This window comes from Agelaius tricolor, unplaced genomic scaffold, assembly GCF_023055355.1.
Source record: "Agelaius tricolor isolate 1412-34295 unplaced genomic scaffold, bAgeTri1.0.p SCAF_16, whole genome shotgun sequence".
In the NCBI taxonomy this organism is placed as follows: Eukaryota; Metazoa; Chordata; class Aves; order Passeriformes; family Icteridae; genus Agelaius; species Agelaius tricolor.
Genome location: NW_027269276.1, coordinates 1,545,473 through 1,559,016, shown reverse-complemented (window position 1 = coordinate 1,559,016; position 13,544 = coordinate 1,545,473). Strand labels below are relative to the sequence as shown.

The window sequence follows — 13,544 nt, the reverse complement described above, 5'->3', positions numbered from 1 at the left end:
GCAGGCTGGCTGCTGCCCACTATGGCCTAACCCTTGCAAATACATTGCAACATGCTGGCTTTTAGAGAAAAATCCAGTACTAAATTTTGCCCAAAAATGTTTGGTAGTTTCAAAAGCAATCTTGTTAAATAGTATGGAATAATAAATGTATCAAGGCAGTTGTGCAGGGAGGGCTGCTCAGCCCAGGCTGGTTGGAGGAAAGGTAAAAGGGAGGAGCAGCTCAGTGTCCGCAGGGAAATCTGGGGTTAAATTCTGCTGATTGAAATGAAGTCTGGATGTGCTGAGCTCTGGGATGCTTTGGGATCAGCCCTTGGGATCAGCCCGTGCTTCAGAACAGGACCAGGAGAGGGAAGAAGTTGTGTGTGCCCTGGAGACCATTATGGGATGGCTTATGGGACATGTGCTGGGGTCACCCTGGGGCTGCCCTGGCAGAGCAGTGTTGGCTCCTCTCATCTCCTGCCCCACCTCAGCCACATCAGGAGTTGTTCCTTGGGAGAAAAAGCTCCTTGAGGGCTGAGGAAAATGCTCCTGGAGGGCTGGGGCAGGACAGCAGGAGGAGGTGGAGCTGCCCTGTTCCCCAGCCACGTTCCCAAGGACGTGCAGGTGATGCTGCTTTGTCCCCTCCATGGGGAGCCTGAGGAGAGATTTCCCAGCCAGGAAAACCCAAGGAACCCCCAGGCCTTTTGGGAATATCATTCCTTTTACCTTATCTCTTGTGGAGGGGAGGGGGGAGGTTGCTGGATTGGAAAAGAAACCAGATGGCTGTGTCATGTAAAGTCTCTCAGATAAGAGTGCAGGAATTCCATCTGTGTCTGTGCTGTGGGCAGAGCCTGGGTGGGGGCAGGAAGAGCCCTTTCCACCCAGCTGACTGGGGAGGTTGTTATTGGGGAATGCAGGGAGAGCCCCATCCTTGGAAATCAGCCCAAAGTCAAACACATTTTGGGTTAATGCCCACCTCAGCTGCTCAGCCCAAATCCACAGTGTCCACAAGCTGCTGGAGACTGGGAGCAGGAGGAACATTCCCACTGCTGGGATACTTGGAATATTCTCTCTGAGCCTTCTTTTTGCTCTTTTTTCCTCACTTGGATGCAAGGAATGCTGCCAAGCAGGCAGAGGTGAGGGGGATGGAGAAGCACTCCTGGTTTATTCCTTGTCTCATCTCCTTTTGCTAAATTCAGTTAATATTTTGATATGTATTTTTTTAAAGTTTTTGCAACCTGATTAGTTTTGAGGTCACATCACTGCAGTCTTGGCTCCAGTGAAATCAACACCAGAATTCCCAGCTTTCCCAGAAGCTCAGGTGTAGCCACTCTCCTTGGGAATATTCCCCAAGTTTGGCTGGAATCAGTTGTGCTTTGCCTTGCCTGTTGTTGTAGCAGTGTTTGCAGAGGTGTGTGTGGTACCAAGCTCTGCCAGAGGAGCTTTTGGGAAAACTCTGTTAGGGCAGCCAAGATGAGCCCAGCCTCTTTGGGATAATTGTTTGTGTGCTTTGCTTTGGGTTCACTTTGTTTTTCTGACTCTCCTGCCAACACAAAGAACCAGGGGAAATAATTCCGAGTAAAATTTCAATTTTCTTTATTTTTCTCTCTCCTTGACAAATTAAAAAAGAGAAATATTTCATTTCACCAAAGCCCTGAAGTGTTTCATTTGGGTCATTAGGAAAAGCAAGGGAAATGAAGGGTTAGACTTCAAAGGAAGTGCCTGGGGGCAGCTCCCATTCATCCAGGGTGGAGGAGACCCTGCTCCAGCTTTTTGCTCTGCTGGAGAGGAGCTGAAAACTCCTGTCCTGCTTCCTGGGAAGGTTTGCTAGGAAAAGGCTGCTCTGGGGTGAGGGTGGGATTAGCTGAAAAATGAGCTGGAGGAGACACAGGGTAGATGTAAAAATAAAAATAAGCAATGCTGTAAAAACTCTATATTTGATTTCAAGCTGCAACTTGGAAATAAAACTGGAAGTCTTGGTTGTTTGTAAGGTTCCTGAACTTTATATAGACATAGTAGGTAAATTTACATAAATGGTCTCTATATTGATTTTGTCACAATGAAAATTCATCTATCTGTGTTTTAAGAGTCCAGGTTTATTAACACACATTTTAAGATGCAACACCTTTCCAAGCACAGCAGATTTGGCTGAGAGCTGTGCAAACCCTGCTTGTTTAGGAATGTCAGTGTTTTCAGTACCACTGAATTGTCCTCTTCTTACTGGCTGTAGCTTTTGTCTCTGCCTCCTCATCAACCATAAAATAGTAAAGAAAAAAATTTAAAAATCCAGATATCCAAAAGTAAATCCAGAGCAGAGCTGTTGCATAAAACAAATATTATTTGTTGAGGATGCTCCATCCAGGGCCTAAAGGGGCTCCAGGAGAGCTGGAGAGGGACTTGGGACAAGGGATGGAGGGACAGGACATGGTGAATGGTCTCAGAGGCTAACAGAGGGTTTAGATGAGATACTGGGACTGAATTGTTCCCTGTGAGAGTGGGGAGGGGCTGGGCTGGAATTCCCAGAGCAGCTGGGGCTGCCCCTGGATCCCTGGAACTGCCCAAGGCCAGGCTGGACACTGGGGCCTGGAGCAGCCTGGGACAGTGGGAGGTGTCCCTGCCATGGCACTGGATGGGCTTTATGATCCCTTCCAACCCAAACCAGGCTGGGATTCCAGGATTTTACTGCTTTTGGGGTGAAATCCTCGCCCTGAGGATGGGCACCAGCAGCAGCCTGGCAGCTCCGGGTATTGGTGACCGTGCCAGGGGTTGGTGACTGTGCCAGACAGAAGCTGCCCTGTGTCCTGGTGTGAGTGCAGGCTCTCAGGCCTGTGTGCTCGTGTGCAGGTCCCTGGATGGAAGGCTGCAGGTGTCCCACAGGAAGGGCCTCCCCCACGTCATCTACTGCCGCCTGTGGCGCTGGCCCGACCTGCACAGCCACCACGAGCTGCGCGCCATGGAGATGTGCGAGTTCGCCTTCAACATGAAGAAGGACGAGGTCTGCGTCAACCCCTACCACTACCAGAGAGTGGAGACCCCAGGTACAGCACAGCCCTGCCCTCCTGCCTCTCCTGCAGCAGGGGGCATCTCCCAGGGCATTCCCAGGGGATCCCTGCTCAGCCTCTCCTGCAGCAGGGGCCATCTCCCAGGGCATTCCCAGGGGATCCCTGCTCAGCCTCTCCTGCAGCAGGGGCCATCTCCCAGGGCATTCCCAGGGGATCCCTGCTCAGCCTCTCCTGCAGCAGGGGATATCTCCCAGGGCATTCCCAGGGGATCCCTGCTCAGCCTCTCCTGCAGCAGGAGCCATCTCCCAGGGCATTCCCAGGCACAGTGGGTTTATTATTGGTGATAATCCCTTCCTCTATGTAGTAGGATAATTTATGAACCTGCACTCAGGGGGAAAAGATCATTGGGAATTGATGAAATCCAAGTGAGCAGGCTCCCAATGTGTATTGTGTGCACATAACTCACAGCAGGAACCATAGCAGTGTTCTGTGCATCCCCCACTGCTGGGGTTAAATTCAGGATAAACTTGAGCTGGGTCTAAGAACAGCTCCCAGCTTCCTGTTCTGGAGTCTCCTCCTGCCTCTGGAAGAGACTTTGATCTGGAGCTGCAGGAGCTTCTGCTGCATGTCAGCACAGATCTGCAGAGCCAGGCAGGATGTTTATGCTAATCCCACCTGCCTGCTCCATCCTATGGGAAACTCATTCCTTGGGAATCATGGGGTGCACCATCTCTTAAATGGTGCTTCCAGCAGAGCTGGAAGGGGGCAGAGAGACCAGATGTGCTCAGATAAGCTCTATGCCATTCCCAGCTGGGAATAAACAGCATCCTCACCTGCTGCTGCTATTCCAGAGGCAAACATCAAATCCTGTCCCTTAAGGAGCCCCTGTGTTTAAAGGTGTCACTCCAGCCTGGTTGCTCCTGTTTCCTGCTGTTTCACTGCCTTTCTCGCTGTTTTCCCTGGCAGTGCTGCCCCCGGTGCTGGTGCCCCGGCACACGGAGATCCCGGCCGAGTTCCCGCCCCTGGATGACTACAGCCACTCCATCCCAGAGAACACTAACTTCCCTGCAGGTATCGAGCCCCAGAGCAACTACATTCCAGGTACCTTGTGTCTTCCATCAGGGAGCAGAGGGAAGGGGCAGAGAGCTCAGGCAATCCTGCCTGGGCATCCCAACCTGGCAATCTTCCTTTCCAGCGTTCCTCCGGAGCTACGGAGTGCAGAAACAGCTGGGAATTGTCAATGGGGCACTCAGCATGTTCATGGCTTTGTTTTGTTGGGTTTAAACTCACCTCTGCATTCAGTGGTACAACCTCAGTTTATTGTGAAACCTAAACTGGATGTTTCCTTACTGGCTTGAGATTTGGATGAAATTCAGCCATTTTGAGTAAAACTCTCCAAGTTTCTGATGGAATTGAGCTTTTCTATTTATGTATCTATTTTACAAGCAATTTACACCTTATTTGCATTGACAAGTTATGCAGCTGCACTCCAGGAGAGGAGAAATATGTGGACAGAAAACTGCCTCCGTGGCTTAAAGTTTCATGGGACTGAAAATCCGGATTTTTTTGTTTTCTCCCTCCTCTGTTATTCACAAATATGGATATCACCCTGGCTGTGCTGGCTCCTCCTTCCAGCAGCTTGAGAAAGAAAAGTAATAAAAAAGAATTTGAGCTCCTTGTGAATGACAAAGTGAATGTTTTTGGTGCCTAAAATCCCGACTTTTCAGTTGCACTGACAGTGTTGTGATGGTTTTGTGCCTCCAGAGACCCCTCCTCCAGGCTATCTGAGTGAGGATGGAGAAACCAGTGACCACCAGATGAACCCCAGCATGGATGCAGGTGAGTCGCCTTTGGGGTTTTAATTTAGTGGCTGTGTCCCAAAGGAAGTTGAATGTCCAGGTTTTCTCTCATTACCACAAAAAGTAGTAGTTTGGAATGAGGGTACCTAATTTATGTTCAAATAATCCATATATTATGTTCAAATAGCCCATATTAATGTTCAGATGTCATGGACTTCCTTGATTATAGAAAAAAAAATAAAGAAACCAGCTCAGAACGGTGTGAAAGGAAATGTAAAAATGGGCTGCACCATCTGTCTGCATCCATGGGACATCCAAGTGCAGATACTGAAAATATAGGCCCAGAATTGGTGGCAAATTTACATGATGGAGGATTAAATTCTGACAGCTTTTTGGTCAGATCTGTGTAACCTGATCCAACACTCCATTGTCCCAAACCCAGCAGGATTTAGGATATAAAGTCTTATGGTTTTAATTTTATTTTGTCTGGCAAATGTGCACCCAAGCTCTTTAATGCCCAGCTAACTGAGTTTGTCAGGATGATACCTGAAAGCAAAACAGCCAAGTGCTGCTCAGTTTGGGACATTAATGGGTTAAACTCCAGTGAATTCCCTGTGAAGGGGCAGCAAGTTGATATTTGAGAGCTCCTGTAAGGAGCAGTGAACATGAGAGGAGCTGCAGTGTCAGAAATGAGCCTGCAGTGAGCACTGGGCTGTCCCTCCAACAAGCCTGGGCAGCCCTGCAGATCCTGTGAATGTTTTTCCTGGTGCAGATTCCATAGCAATAATTACCCCTTCTGGATTTTCAGGTTCTCCAAACTTATCACCAAACCCCATGTCTCCAGCACACAACAACCTGGGTAAGCACATGATCCTGGGAGCTGTAATTACAGTCAAGAGGGTGACATTTGGGTGATGCTGTTGAAGTTGGGCACTTCTTGCAGTATTCCAATGGTTTGAATCTGCCAGAGGGCAGCTTTGGGTTGGATGTGGGAATGGTTCCCTGGGAGGGTGGTGAGGGCTGGGATGGAATTCCAGAGGAGCTGGGGCTGCTCCTGGATCCCTGGCAGTGCCCAAGGCCAGGCTGGAGCACCCTGGGACAGGGGAAGGTGTCCCTGGCCAAGGCAGGGATGGAACTGGATGGGATTTAAGGTCCCTTTTAACCCAATCTATCCTGGAATTGTGTGATTCTGTGAGACTGAGCATGGTCTGAGCAGAGAGAAGTGGAGGAGATTGGTTGGTGTGGGGGTGGAAAGCCCAGCTAAGCAGGGAATGTGCAGGAATGCCAGGGAATGGAGAGATCATGGACAGCATTCCAGAGGTGGTGGTGGTGGGGGAGATGCACAAAGCACAGATGCTGATGTGGCTCACAGCAGCTGCTTTTCCTCACCCAAACCTAAATCACTCTGCAATCTGCAGTTGTTTTCCCCCCAGCTCCATCCTGGGCACAGGGAGCACATTCCAGCCCCAAGGGCTCTGTCAGGCCATGGCTGGCACTGACTCATCCCACACCTGGGACAGAAACAGGGGAACCCTGAGGAGAACCTCAGACATCACGAGAGCTTTTGTGGCTCTCTACCCCTCTGTTACCTCAAAAGTTCCACCCTTTCTTTTCATTCTGATCTCCACCACTCTGAGCTCCTGCCCTGTTTGGAATTGCTGTGCCATAAAAATCCCTCGCAGCTCTGCCTGGCTGCAGGATCAGCTCCCCAACTGTTCATTAAGGCAGCAGACAGAGCCCACTTGAGACTCCTCTGGAATAACCATGGCCATAAAGTTTACATATGCTTTTAATCCTGGCACACAGGACTTTGACACTGCTCCAAAATTTGTCAGTCATTGGCTGACTTTTGGATATCTTGGGGCTGTTGAACAGAGGATTTCTTTCCCCCCCTTTTTTTTTTAATATTGCCATGGTGACCCAAAACTTTTATTTCTTTAACTGCTACAGCCCAAGAAGAAAATGCATGACTGAGACATTTTTATTTCATTTTTCCCAGCGTGCTGCCTGGGAGCTGATGCAATTTTCTTGCAGTTTTTCCTGCAATTTTTCCTTTTTCTTCAATCTAAAAATAAAAGCCAATTCCATGTAACAAACTCAACCTGGCAAGTGGTATCTGCCTTCCATAAGGCAGAGAGGAGTTCCTAGGAAACAGACCCCCTGACAGGAACACTGGTTAGTAACACATCAAATGTCTCAGGTGCTGTCTGGGGACAAAAAAAGGAGCAGGTGAAGCTGGTAAAGCATGAGGAGTCTCTTTGTAGTCTGAGGAGCAGACAGCAGAGAAGCAGTTTAATTTACCAGCATTAAAAAACGCCTTTGAATTCTTGCAAACCATATGTATTGCTCTCAGGCAGGAGCTTCCACAAATGAAGAACTTCTTGTTGCTTTTAATTTTATTGTAAAGTTTTGCCTTTGAGGAAGCTACGAAATAATAAATGAAAGAGCAGCTGAGCCACACTTAAAAGTGTCCAAGGGCAAAATTGGCATCACATGAGTGTTGTAAATGGTTTATCTGCAGCAAGGAGCTGCTCTCAGGGAAATCAGACCTTCAGCCTGATGGTCACAGCCCAGGAAGGAGCTGCTGGTGAGCTGCTGCAGCACTCCTGTCATTCCAGGATAAGCAAACCCCGCTGTCTAGGGCTGGACTTTGCTCTGCAGGAGTCCAGTGAGGCTTCCTGTGTGTATCTCTGGGGAAAATGGAACAGAAATCCAAACACCCAGCAGTGTGTGCAAGGAGGGGTTTCTCAGCTCTGGAGCAGAGGGGGGGCTTTGCCATGAAGAAAACAATGTCCCAGAATTGCTTTGTTTATTTGAGCAGAGCTACCTGAAGCTTTTAAGACAGTTCACTTTGTGTAAACTGAACTTTGGACCTAAATCCCATGGCCATATTCCAGGGAGGTCAGAGGCAATAAAGCAGCACAAGGCAAACCAAGTGTGACACCAGGGGCAGGGTTACCTGGAGGCCCAGGGCAGGTTTTCCATGTCAGGCTGAAACGTGGCATGGAAGCAGCTCAGGGAATTTCATCTTTCCATTCCCAGGCACAAAAGCGTTGCAAGGTAACATATTGGGGTTTTTTTTTAAATTCTCCTTTCAGTTTGTGTTGGAGTTGGAAGTGTTGGAGTTTTGGTTCCAAATTACAGTTGTCAAGTTTTCAGTTGTCAAACAAAAGCTTTAAGTGGAAGTCACAAGATCCAAGGATCTCTTCCCTATTGCTGAAACACGAACCGAGGGAAATACTAAAAACAAAATGAAAGGAGAGTTGCCAGCATTCTGTGGGCCCTGGGAATGAAGTCAGGGAGTTGAGGCTGGCTGAGGAGCAGCCCTGTGGTCACACACACATTGTTGTTCGAGGGGGCCATCCCTGGAGCACAGGAAATCCATTGTCAGGGATTGCTCCACTGAATGCTTGACGCAGGGGCTGTCAGAGCAGCGAGCACATGGCCCCTGGTCACATCCATGTCCCTCTGTCCCTTGTCCCAGGGCACAGCCAGCCTTCCCTGCCTGCAGAGGGAAGGGAGCATCTCCTCCTTCCCAAGGAGGGGCTGGGATTGGTAGAGCTGGAAACGTCTCTGAGCTGTGAGGAACGCTGTGATCAGCCACACTCCCTGGAAGCAGGGTAGCAGCTTCCTGTGCTCACAGGGGGAGCAGAGCAGGCAGCAGATGTTCCCCAGGACTTGGATCTGGCAGGGAGGATGCAGGACTGGGACCATCCCAGGGCCCAGAGGACACTTCTGACAGCAAAGCTGTTTCTGAGTCAAGGCTGAAATTGTGCAGAGGTGATTCAGGCAGGAATTGCCTGGGTTTCATGTGTCCTGTTTTATTGATTGTGTACCCCCACAGGGTTCTTTGGCTTCAGCAGAGCTGCATTCTCTTCCTTTTCCCCAAACACTGAAGCCATAAATTGAAAATGAATATTTAGGACAGCTCTGACACAAGAGAGAACTTGCCCATCCCACAGCAGCTTAAGCTGAGGTTTAAAACTACAAATCACAGGAGAAAGCAGCATCATTAAAAACTTGGTTGCAGTTTTTAGAGACAAGCTTTTCCTCAAACCAGGATTTGTTGGTTTATGTCTTTCCTCAGGCTGCAGATAAGCCAGAAATAAAATTTCTGTACATCCTTCAGTGAGGAATCCACAGTTCCCTTGAGCCCCAGCGAGGTGGAGGTGGTTTCTGAAGGAAAGGACCACAAAACCATGGAGAGGTTTCAGTGTTTTTATAACTTGAATAGCACCAACCTGAGGGTATTACTTAAGGATCAACACAAGTTGATTTTTCTGGAGCTGAGCAGCCTTTTGATTAGAAAAGCCCTTGGATGTGGAGTAAGAGCCCAGTCATGTGGAACTGATCTGTTTTCTTTGGTGGGTGCACTCACCTTGGGAGGCTCTGGGCAGAGCTGGTGTTTGCTGGGCCTCTCTCCAGACTCTGCTGGGGCCACAGAGCCCACAGCAGTCCTGAGGTGGCCACAGCTGCTGCTGGAAAAACTTGCCTGGTGTGGCATTTTCCAGTGGGAACACAAATGGGATGTGCAGGAGAAACAGGCAGGGACAGTAAACTTGTGTCATTCGTGGATGTGTGAAATAATCTGTTTCTATCAAGAGAGGGGCTTGCTTTGAGCTGTAAAATTCAAATGTGAGGAAGTGGCAGGTAAAAGAAGCTGGGAATGGGTACAAGCTCCAAATTTCATGGATTTTGAAGCCTGCTAAGGATTACAGAGTTCCCCAGATGTACTTCTATTCAATTCCTTGTTTGCTGTCAGCAAAGCTTGTAACAAAGCAGAAACCAAAGTGATTTTCCTGATGAATGGCTGCTTTGGGAACAGTTCCAGCAGTGGAGGGGAAGCCAATGTGCCTTTTGGCTCCTCCAGCCTGTGCCTGAAGGTTATGGAGGAACAGGTACAGGTGAGAAAAGACTCCCAAACCTCTGCAGAGACCCTGGTCAGTGTGAGAGGAGGCTGGGGTGGTCAAAACCTCTCTTGGATTTTTTTTGGAGTTATCTCTTAAGCCCCACATTCTCCTAAGCCCTGCAGGAGCAGCAGATGGGAAAGCCTGTGGAAAAACCTGGGTTTTGCTGCTTGATGTTAACTCCTTGGCCAGATGGGAGCTCTTCTGTTGTGTCTTTAAGCACAGTTTGAATGGGGATGAAGTGATAAACTGGGGGGAGGGCTGGAGGGAGTCCCTCTCCTGCACTGGGTGTGGAGAACACTCAGCAATTGGCTGGGTCTGCCTTGCAGTCCCTGCTCAGCTTGGCTCTCAGCAGGGCTGGGCACCTCCCTGGGCTGCATTTCCAGGAAATTTTCCTTGAGCCTGGCTCTGCTGGAGTCTCCTGGGCTTCAGGGGGAGCAGTGAAATCACTCAGTGCTGTCTGAGTGCCCACCTGCCTTCCTGAGGCGCCTCAGCTCCCTCTGCTCCTCAGCTTCAGCCCTTGGCTTCAGTCCATGAGGCAAAGCAGGACCCCAGGGGAAGAGCTGAGCCTTCACCTGCTGGGAAAATGGATTTTCCTGTGATGGTTTGAGATCCAGTGCACTGGGAGAAGGTTTTTAAATCGCTTTGATGCCACTGTTAAAGGCAGTTTGGGGCATATTTCAGACTCTACTGGTTTCACCAGTGCCAGAGAGGTCACAGCAGGGTCAGTGAGAAGGAAAGTTGGATTTATTGATTGCAAGTGCACAGATTTAGAGTGCAGCACACACCTGTGCTATGGACAGCAGCTTTGTGCTTTATGCTTGCCAAGATTTTCTGCTCCTTCCTTTTCTTTGTCTCCTTAAGGAACTGGCTACCTAAAAGGGATCCCACATTTCATAGTAAAGCTGATTAATTTCCCCCCAGTGCGAGGCTGCTCAGTGACAGCCCGCTTGCTAAGTGAGTAATGCCTTTGACTGTCTGCGATTGCTCCATGTGCCAGAAGCTCCAGGGCTGATGTCACCTCCTTGCTGTGGTCCATTAAAATGAAACCTTGGTTGAAGTGAGCCTGAGGAATGAAGCAGAACAATGTTCCAACCAGCTGGGTTGTTTTTTTTCCATCCCCCTTTCCCTTGCTGTGGCTGATTTGGCTGTTGCTTGGTGCAGACCTGCAGCCCGTGACCTACTGCGAGCCGGCCTTCTGGTGCTCCATATCCTACTATGAGCTCAACCAGAGGGTGGGGGAGACCTTCCACGCCTCGCAGCCCTCCATGACCGTGGACGGCTTCACCGACCCCTCCAACTCGGAGCGCTTCTGCCTGGGGCTGCTGTCCAACGTCAACCGCAACGCGGCCGTGGAGCTCACCCGGCGCCACATCGGTAACTCGCTGCCCTGGGCAGGGGGACAGCCCAAACCCTGCTCAGATACCCCTGCTGAAATACCCCTGCTGAAATACCCCTGCTCAAATACCCCTGTTCAAATACCTCAGCTCAAATACCCCTGCTGAAATACCCCTGCTGAAATACCCCTGCTCAGAAACCCCTGCTCAAATACCCCTGCTCAGAAACCCCTGCTCAAATACCCCTGCTCAGAAACCCCTGCTCAAATACCCCTGCTCAGATACCTCTGCTCAAATACCCCTGCTCAGAAACCCCTGCTCAAATACCCCTGCTCAGAAACCCCTGCTCAAAACCCCTCCTCAAATACCCCTGCTCAGAAACCCCTGCTCAAATACCCCTGCTCAGAAACCCCTGCTCAAAACCCCTCCTCAAATACCCCTGCTCAGATACCCCTGCTCAAATACCCCTGCTGAAATACCTCAGCTCAAATACCCCTGCTCAGAAACCCCTGCTCAAATACCTCTGCTCAGATACCCCTGCTCAAATACCCCTGCTCAAATACCCCTGCTCAAAACCCCTGCTCAAATACCCCTGCTCAAATACCCCTGCTCAAATACCCCTGCTCAAATACACCTGCTCAAATACCCCTGCTCAGAAACCCCTGCTCAAATACCCCTCCTCAAAACCCCTCCTCAAAAACCCTCCACAGAAACCCCTCCTCAAATACCCCTCCTCAGAAACCCATCCACAAAAGCCCCATTTCAAATACCCCTTCTCAAAAACCCCTCCTCAGAAACTGCTCCACAAAAACCCCTCAAGTACCCCTCTTCAAAAATCCCCCCTCAAAAACCTCTCCTCAGAAACCCTCCACAAAAACCCTTCCTCAAATACCCCTCCTCAAAAACCCCTTCACAAAAACCACTCCTCCAAAAACCCTCCACAAAAACCCCTTCACAGAAACCCCTCCTCAAACACCCCTCTACAAAGCCCTCTGTTAGCAGGTTTAGAGCCCTGGGTGGGAATATCAGGCTTGATCCCCCATACAATGCTAATTGTGTTTTTACACATAATCATAATATAAAAATGCACCAAGGAATGCTAAAATTGCTGCATGTCATAGAATTAAAACCATTTCATGCACTGTGTATCTGGAGGGATGTCAGGGATCATTTTCTGTGTTCTTTCCCCCTCCTGCACTGTTTTATTTTCTGAGTGACCTTTTATAAATGGAAACTGAGCTCCTTGATTGTCATCTCAATTTCCACTTTTCCTCCAAGGTCCCAGCCAATTTGTTCTCAGTGAAACTTGTGCTAAGTGGAACATCCCAAATTTCTGCAATTTTGCTAAAAGTCAATTGCTTGTTCTTTACTGTTTTCTGCTGACTCCTATCAAAAATGAACACAATTTTTGTCCTAATTTTGCTCCCCTTTCCTGAGCAATTGGAGAACCCTCCCTCTTGCACAGGAGGATCTTTCCTCACTTGTTTTGAAGATTATTATATTCCAATGCCCAGAACCCACCAAGATTCAGAAATCAGATTTTAAATGCAGCAGACTCCTTCTGCTCAATTGAAGGATGAAAGCAGCACATTCAAACAGGAATGTGAGACCACATCAAATGTTTATTTGAGCAACAAAATGTATTCTTCAACTTTGTTCCTCTATTAACTGAGATTTTAATGATTTGTGTAAACACCTATGGGCAATGTATGTGTCCTTGTACACAAAGTCATCTCTAGCAAAAGGCAAGGATTTGCAAGTGCCTTGGAATTCCATTCTAAATCATTGAGTAAATCTCCAAACAGTTGTGTCCAGCTGGGATGACTTTCAGAAGAAATGATGATTTTCATGTGGTAACTGATAGAAAAGATGGCTTTCATGTGTAACTGATAGAACATTCATATGGAAACTATCAGTGTGCATGTGTTTGGAGGGACCTGGCTGGGGCTGGAGGTACAATTCCAACTGGAGCTGGTGCTCCTGCCTCCCTCAGCTCGCCTGCCATGGAGCAGTTCATTGGAATGTCCAGTGGGACAGAGTTTCCATCATTGGTATCTGAGCTGCTGGTTTAGAGCTGCATCAGGGAGCTGTCCCAGCCCCTGGGGCAAGTTTTCCTCCCTGAGGGAGCTGTCCCAGCCCCTGGTCAGCTTTTCCCAGAGTTTTTTTGCCTTTAGGAAGTTATCCCATCCTCGGGGTCAGTATTTCCCCCCCTGAGGGAGCAGTCCCAACCTCTGGGGCAGTTTTCCCCGGTGTTTCTCCCCCTGAGGGAGCTGTCCCATCCCCAGGGTCAGTTTTTCTCGATGTTTTCCCCTTGAGGGAGCCATCCCAGCCCCTGGCACATTTTTCCACCCTCAGGGAGCCGTCCCATCCCCGGGGTCAGTTTCCCCCCCACCCTGAGGGAGCAGTCCCAACCTCTGGGGCAGTTTTCCCCGGTGTTTTGCCCCTGAGGGAGCCATCCTATTCCCGGGGTCAGTTCCCCCGCCCGAGGGAGCTATCCTGTCCCCGGGGTCAGTTTTTCCC

General features: G+C 49.3%; 1 protein-coding gene across 3 annotated transcripts in view; it reads left to right on the top strand.

Moving 5' to 3' along the window:
* SMAD3 (SMAD family member 3) overlaps positions 1-13,544 on the top strand; it is a 68,916-nt gene that overhangs the window by 46,948 nt on the left and 8,424 nt on the right. For 2 of the 3 annotated variants that reach the window (XM_071441141.1, XM_071441144.1), the window contains exons 2-6: positions 2,824-3,017; positions 3,948-4,082; positions 4,746-4,820; positions 5,589-5,639; positions 10,852-11,064. In XM_071441141.1, the coding sequence (XP_071297242.1) occupies positions 2,824-3,017; positions 3,948-4,082; positions 4,746-4,820; positions 5,589-5,639; positions 10,852-11,064 (668 nt within the window). The remainder of the gene's footprint in view (positions 1-2,823; positions 3,018-3,947; positions 4,083-4,745; positions 4,821-5,588; positions 5,640-10,851; positions 11,065-13,544) is intronic. The other variant, XM_071441143.1, reaches the window with a different exon arrangement.